The sequence below is a fragment of the Thunnus albacares genome, chromosome 8 (assembly GCF_914725855.1).
Source record: "Thunnus albacares chromosome 8, fThuAlb1.1, whole genome shotgun sequence".
Taxonomy (NCBI): domain Eukaryota; kingdom Metazoa; phylum Chordata; class Actinopteri; order Scombriformes; family Scombridae; genus Thunnus; species Thunnus albacares.
This window is the reverse complement of record NC_058113.1, coordinates 21,613,679-21,619,954: the sequence shown is the minus strand read 5'-3', so window position 1 is coordinate 21,619,954 and position 6,276 is coordinate 21,613,679. Positions and strand designations below refer to the sequence as shown.

General features: G+C 42.5%; 1 protein-coding gene across 2 annotated transcripts; it reads right to left on the bottom strand.

Moving 5' to 3' along the window:
- Positions 1-921: 921 nt before the first annotated feature.
- Positions 922-5,562, bottom strand: tubb5 (tubulin, beta 5). 2 transcript variants are annotated; one of them, XM_044360178.1, is made up of 5 exons: positions 5,387-5,562; positions 2,699-2,807; positions 2,346-2,456; positions 2,000-2,244; positions 922-1,902 (listed from the first exon to the last, which is right to left on the bottom strand). In XM_044360178.1, exons 1-5 carry the CDS (start codon positions 5,441-5,443, stop codon positions 1,090-1,092), a joined length of 1,335 nt encoding a protein of 444 aa, XP_044216113.1. In that variant the 5' UTR covers positions 5,444-5,562; the 3' UTR covers positions 922-1,089. The 2 variants fall into 2 exon arrangements, with proteins under 2 accessions (XP_044216113.1, XP_044216112.1); XM_044360177.1 differs by having other exon boundaries at positions 2,346-2,453; positions 5,387-5,552.
- Positions 5,563-6,276: the final 714 nt, after the last annotated feature.

Here is a 6,276-nt window from a genome sequence, read left to right as displayed (position 1 = left end):
AAGTTACACAACCACTTGCTATATTGTTTGGTTCACCTGCATGCTGTACCGATGAGCTACTCTGCCAAAGCTATGCAGTTTCTGGTAGCTCACATTAGGATATACAATACAAGTCAAAAGTTTGGACACACTTTCTCATTCAAGTGAATGGGAAGGAGCGTCCAAACTTTTGACTGGTACTGTAACTCCCATCACAAAGGACTCTCATCTCACATTGTTATAGTATAAACGACAGATGATCAGTGGTGATCAGTTCAAGAAAACAGCATGGGAAAGGTCCTAAATTTCTGTGTGAGTCAGTGCTCTCAAATTTTAATGCAAAACCAGAGGCTTACACCCTCAGATGCATACAATTAGTTTTACTTGTTGAGTCCTGAAAATATTTCCCAAATTAACCTAACACAGTTTTTACTGGTGTAAATATATAGAGTAACATTTTAGTAAAGAAATGCCTTGCTGCTCTTTCTTCTTGAGTTGTACATCAAGTTCATCATTGTGAACATAGGTTGTGAGGTTTGACACATGCCCAACACCGGGATAGTTGTGGTAATATGGCTGGACTTCCCTGTATTGTAATTGGCTGTGTGCCCTTAACCGTCACAGTGCTTGCAAAGCAGTGGAGTAGAAATATTTCTATTATCTATTACATATCATTCAATATTCCACTAATATCTGATAACCATATGTGGTTACCAGATATATGTCTGCACTGAATTCTTTTTTTTTTAAGGAAACTATGTTTTCATGTGTAACAAAATGCCATGATGCAGTTATATTTCTTAGCTGCAGGAAAGAGCACATGAATGCATTAGTTTCCTCTACTACAGACACTGCTGATTGAAATGTAATAGCTGGATTGTAGTTTGTGTTCAGACAACAGAGAATCACTTATATGCAAGCATTAATAAAAAGGAACACAAGTTTTCATTTGGCAACTTTATTTGAAGTGAATGACAAGGGATATCTAATGTATTCTAAAGTTTGATTCTAGTAATACTGACACTATGGTTGTTCCTTAGTTACTTGTGCGGGTGTTCCTTCTTGGTTATTTTTCCGTTATGGCATGTATTGACCTTCACATCTTTATCTTCAAGCATCGTCTTCAGCCTCCTCCTCAAATTCACCCTCTTCCTCAGCTGTGGCATCCTGGTACTGCTGGTACTCAGACACCAGATCATTCATGTTGCTCTCTGCCTCAGTGAACTCCATCTCATCCATACCTTCACCTGTGTACCAATGCAAGAAGGCTTTACGACGGAACATGGCTGTGAACTGCTCGGAGATACGCTTGAACAGCTCCTGGATAGCTGTGCTGTTGCCGATGAAAGTGACAGCCATCTTGAGGCCACGGGGTGGAATGTCACACACAGCGGTCTTGACGTTGTTGGGGATCCATTCGACGAAGTAACTGCTGTTCTTGTTCTGGACATTGAGCATCTGCTCATCAACCTCCTTCATGGACATGCGCCCACGGAAGACAGCTGCAACGGTCAGATAGCGGCCGTGACGTGGGTCGCAAGCAGCCATCATATTCTTGGCATCGAACACCTGCTGGGTGAGCTCGGGAACTGTGAGGGCACGGTACTGCTGGCTGCCCCTGCTGGTCAGGGGGGCAAAGCCGGGCATAAAGAAGTGCAAACGTGGGAAAGGCACCATGTTGACAGCCAGTTTGCGGAGGTCAGCGTTGAGCTGACCTGGGAAGCGCAGGCAGGTGGTGACTCCGCTCATGGTGGCGGACACCAGGTGGTTAAGGTCTCCGTAGGTGGGTGTGGTGAGTTTGAGGGTACGGAAGCAGATGTCGTACAGAGCCTCATTGTCAATGCAGTAGGTTTCATCTGTGTTCTCTACAAGCTGGTGGACTGATAGAGTAGCATTGTAAGGCTCAACCACTGTGTCTGACACCTGAGGACAAAAACACACAGAACAAAACCTTTCTTCAGTCTCATGATCTAAAATTACAAATAAAAACCTCTCATGCTCCATCACAAGGGTATCTTACCTTGGGGGAAGGCACCACACTGAAGGTATTCATGATACGGTCGGGGTACTCCTCACGGATTTTGCTGATGAGCAGGGTGCCCATACCGGATCCAGTTCCACCACCAAGAGAGTGGGTGAGCTGGAAGCCCTGCAGGCAGTCACAGCTCTCTGACTCTTTACGGACCACATCCAGGACTGAGTCTACCAACTCAGCTCCCTCTGTGTAGTGACCCTTGGCCCAGTTGTTTCCAGCACCACTCTGACCTGGAGGGAAAGGAGTGACACACAGGTGAGCCATGCTTTTATGGGTTCATAAAAGGCTCAAGTCATTCAGTAACATGAGAAAACTGGTTTATTCCACCCACCAAATACAAAATTGTCAGGTCTGAAGATCTGCCCAAAGGGTCCAGACCTCACGGAGTCCATGGTGCCAGGCTCCAAGTCCACCAGAATGGCTCGAGGCACATATTTACCTCCTCCACAAGAAAGTGAATCAGGGAAGACAAGGAGAAAGAAAGAGAAAGAAGAGGAGAGAAAACATAACAGCTCAATAATGCAGGAAACCACAGTCTTGGATGTTACACAGAATAAATGAAAAGAGGAAATCCGTGCATGACAGGAGAAATTTGTTGTTGACAATTGTATGACTGAAATATATTAACATAAATAAATGAGTCCTTCATGTGAGTGTCAATCAGTTATTAAGAAGTTAGCTAACCTGTGGCCTCATTGTAGTAAACACTGATCCTGTCAAGCTGCAGGTCACTGTCTCCGTGGTAAGTCCCTGTAGGATCAATGCCGTGCTCGTCGCTGATAACTTCCCAGAACTGCAGACACAAAATGGAAGGTATCACATGACAGTCACTTGCAATGAAAGTACACATATACCCATTAGCAATGTGGTTTAAAGGACTAGGAGCTTTAAACGAGAAAAACAGGAGTGGGTTTGCATTTTTGGATTCTGATGAAAATGACAGTATTTTTTCCCCTTCTCACCAAACCATATCTTAACCCATTTAATACAATGCAGCTGTTAACATTTCCATAGTCATAGGCTGACTGAGCAGAATGCAGTTCTTTCACATGTAAAATGCAAAGGAGGAAAGCACAAAGGAGCCACAGATCCCTCCACGGGAAAAACTAAAACTAAACTCTATTTGCAGGCAGTCACACTACACTGAAGAAGCGGATTGTCTTCAGATCTGTATTCATGTCTTGTTCACTCTTTAAAGACCACACTTGGATCTTTCAGTTTGCATGTGCATTAAATCCCATAAGCAAGAGTGACGCAAGCAGTCATTTGCATGTACATATGAGATCTTCCAACTCATTTTTTTTGTATACAGCCTCTGATTTTCTGCTAACAGCAGCAATAGGAGGATTTAGAGTAATCTGGATAAGCGGGCTGTATTGCAGCTCAGTACTTAAGAGATTGGGAGTCATCTGTGGACTGAATATCATGTCATTTAAATAAGACCATGTAAGGCAAAAAATGACCAAATGACCTTAATATGGGAGAGATTGCGGCACAAAAGCACAAAGAGTAGAACAAAGAGTTGATAAGGAGCGACTGAGAAAATAACAGACATTTGACAGTGACACGATAGATGGCTATCAGTAAAGGCTGAAAATAATCATAGTGAAAGATTGAGGACAATAAGCAGGAAAGCAATGCCACACCCTGACCCATTTCACCACAATGTAGCCCTTCAGCAATTCTGTCAATCATATCCACTGGACATCTGAGTCAATGAGTCCTGGGGGAATGGAAACAAATGAGGATCCTCACTGCAAGGCCACCAGTAGTTTTTCTGACACCATATTGGGAAGACAAAAAGACACACAAGGTACTGTGTAATTAAAAACAGGAGATGAATATATAAGCTTACTGCACAAGCTGCAATGTATATATTTATTTACTGCAGTTGGCGTTCTTTGGTGCAACTGCAATAATGCAGTCAAATTTAAGAATATAATTGTTATTATATGCTGTGTTTATTTTATATAACTACTATTCTACCAAGACATTGCCAGCAAATGCACATTAAGTCAATTGAGAACCCAGTGACTTCACCCACTGTGCATCAGCTGTTTCCTCCATTCCTCCCCCACCCTACCCCTAATTTGGTTAGGAGAGGACAGACATTGATTACAAAGACAGGCCCAGTTTAACTGGACATTTAAATCTCTGTCAGCAGAGCATCACAACTATAATGATGCATCCTATAATATATGGGCCATTGTTAATGTGTTCTCCCAACTATGGTTGAATACCAGGGCAAGATTACTGTGTGCGATGGAGAAGTCCTACTTAAACATATGCTGCCTGCAGCAAATGATCAGCTGTAAAACAAAGGAGATAATAAGGCAGCGATAATAATGGGCCAAGAGGACATGCACTGTAGCAGACTGCAGTTGTTACTGTAAGACTGGGTGGGTGGTAAATTGATGTATTGCCTTATGTGTAAGGCAGACTATGTGGCCCTTGTAAGCAGAACAGTGTTAAATGTATCAAAATGATAAATGAATTGATTTAAGAAAATGAATTACTGTATTTCATTGTTAAAATCACTGATGATGTCCTTCAGAAAATGCACTTAATCAGTCTTTTTAAAAGGATAAATTCTTTCTTTGCCAATTATCGATGCCACACCCATGCCACAGACCCCATTTCTCCCCAGCTGAAACAGCACAGCCTGCATCTACAGCCTGCAGAAATAAAATCTAATCGATGTTGGCTATTGATCCATCATTTCAGGGAAAAAAAATAACTAGGCCTTTCATCCCAGCTCCCACTCATTGTCTGAAATACCAGTCACCTCTGCCTGTGCTAGACAAAGGGACCAGAGGAGGGCTCTAACAAGTGAAGAATAGACAAGATTTTTTTTCATCTTCTTCTTCTGCCCAGACAATGTCTTGAGGTCTGCTGAATCCGCAGTGTTGAGACGCAGAGACACGCCCGGTGTTGTCTGAACAAAAACCCGTCGAGACACAAGAGCCCCGTTATAACGTTATTTCAATGGGAGCACGGTCCGCTGCTCCACACCCACCTACCAGTTACCGCAGTGCACAAGATACAGACAGAAAATGAGCATAAAAATGAACATTTACAATGCCTTTATTACAATTTACCTTTACATAATTTCTGATTTATATTCATCTCAAACTGTTGCGTTTAATAGGCTACACAACGCTATAATGTGAAAGATTTATTTATTTATTTATGCACACAAGTGAGTCCTTTGTCTATATAGGCTTACATATCATCAGCTAGATAAAGACTTTTTTTTTCTCCAAATAGGAGTGTCTCCTGCATAATCTCTCATTTTCGACAATGAAAGTAAAACTGTTTTTTTTTTTTTTTTTTTAAATCAATGAATAAATTCTCAATACTTTGTTTTCTTACCTTGGCACCAATCTGGTTACCGCACTGGCCGGCCTGGATGTGCACAATTTCCCTCATTGTGGATGCGAAAGTTGTATAAAGACGAGTAGAAGAGAGACTTGGACAGTACGAGGAGCCGACCGCAGACTTAAGCGTGTGTGTGCCGGACAATGGATTTATAAGCTTGGAGTGTATCCAGAACGAGGCTGGGGCCGGGGAAGCGGGCGTGGCTAGACCCAGACCCAGCTGCTGTGCATGGGGGATTGGCTGAGAGAACTGATCCGGAGCCGAGGGGAGGGGCCCCGCTGCACACAGGGAGTGGAAATGAGATGGGGAGATTGACCAGAGGTCTTACCAGCTGCTGCCCAGAAACACCCAGCTAGATATGTTATAGTTTTTTTGTTTCAGAAAAAATTGTAATCAGAGGAGAATAACTAATCGTCAGTGTTAGATTACTGCCAGATGACAGACATTTCAATTTCAACAGCCGGAGACAAGATGTAGACAGTCAGCTCAAGCACTGCACTGCTGCTCTTGGCACTGCAAGTCATTGGGGTAATTTGATTAGCTTATGATTCTCCCAGAAAAGTGAGCTGACACAGCATTGCATTAAAATTGATAACATATATAATGAATAAAACAACATAAAAGGTACCCATTATAGTCTCAAGATCACCTCCCCAGAAATAATACCATGTTGGTGCCATACAGTTGGATTATTACTAATGTCAGTTAGCTAAAACTGTCTTCTGAGCATTTACTCTCACTTTTTGTTGAAAGTAGTTAAACCATGAATGCAGATGCAGTGTCAGATGATAAAGGTCAGAATACCATCCAGAAAACTGCCAACAAGGCCTCCTAGTGATGGAAGAAGCCCTGGGAAATAGCTTCACTCATGCTGACTCATCCTC

What these genes read in the sequence shown, in the direction of transcription:
- tubb5 (XM_044360178.1), bottom strand. Translation starts at nt 5,443, where the DNA reads ATGAGGGAAATTGTGCACATCCAGGCCGGCCAGTGCGGTAACCAGATT. An exon ending in GTAACCAGATTGGTGCCAAG is followed by an intron (nt 2,808 to 5,386) that starts GTAAGAAAACAA and finishes TTGTGTCTGCAG; the next exon opens with TTCTGGGAAGTTATCAGCGA. An exon ending in ACCTGACAATTTTGTATTTG is followed by an intron (nt 2,245 to 2,345) that starts GTGGGTGGAATA and finishes CTTTCCCTCCAG; the next exon opens with GTCAGAGTGGTGCTGGAAAC.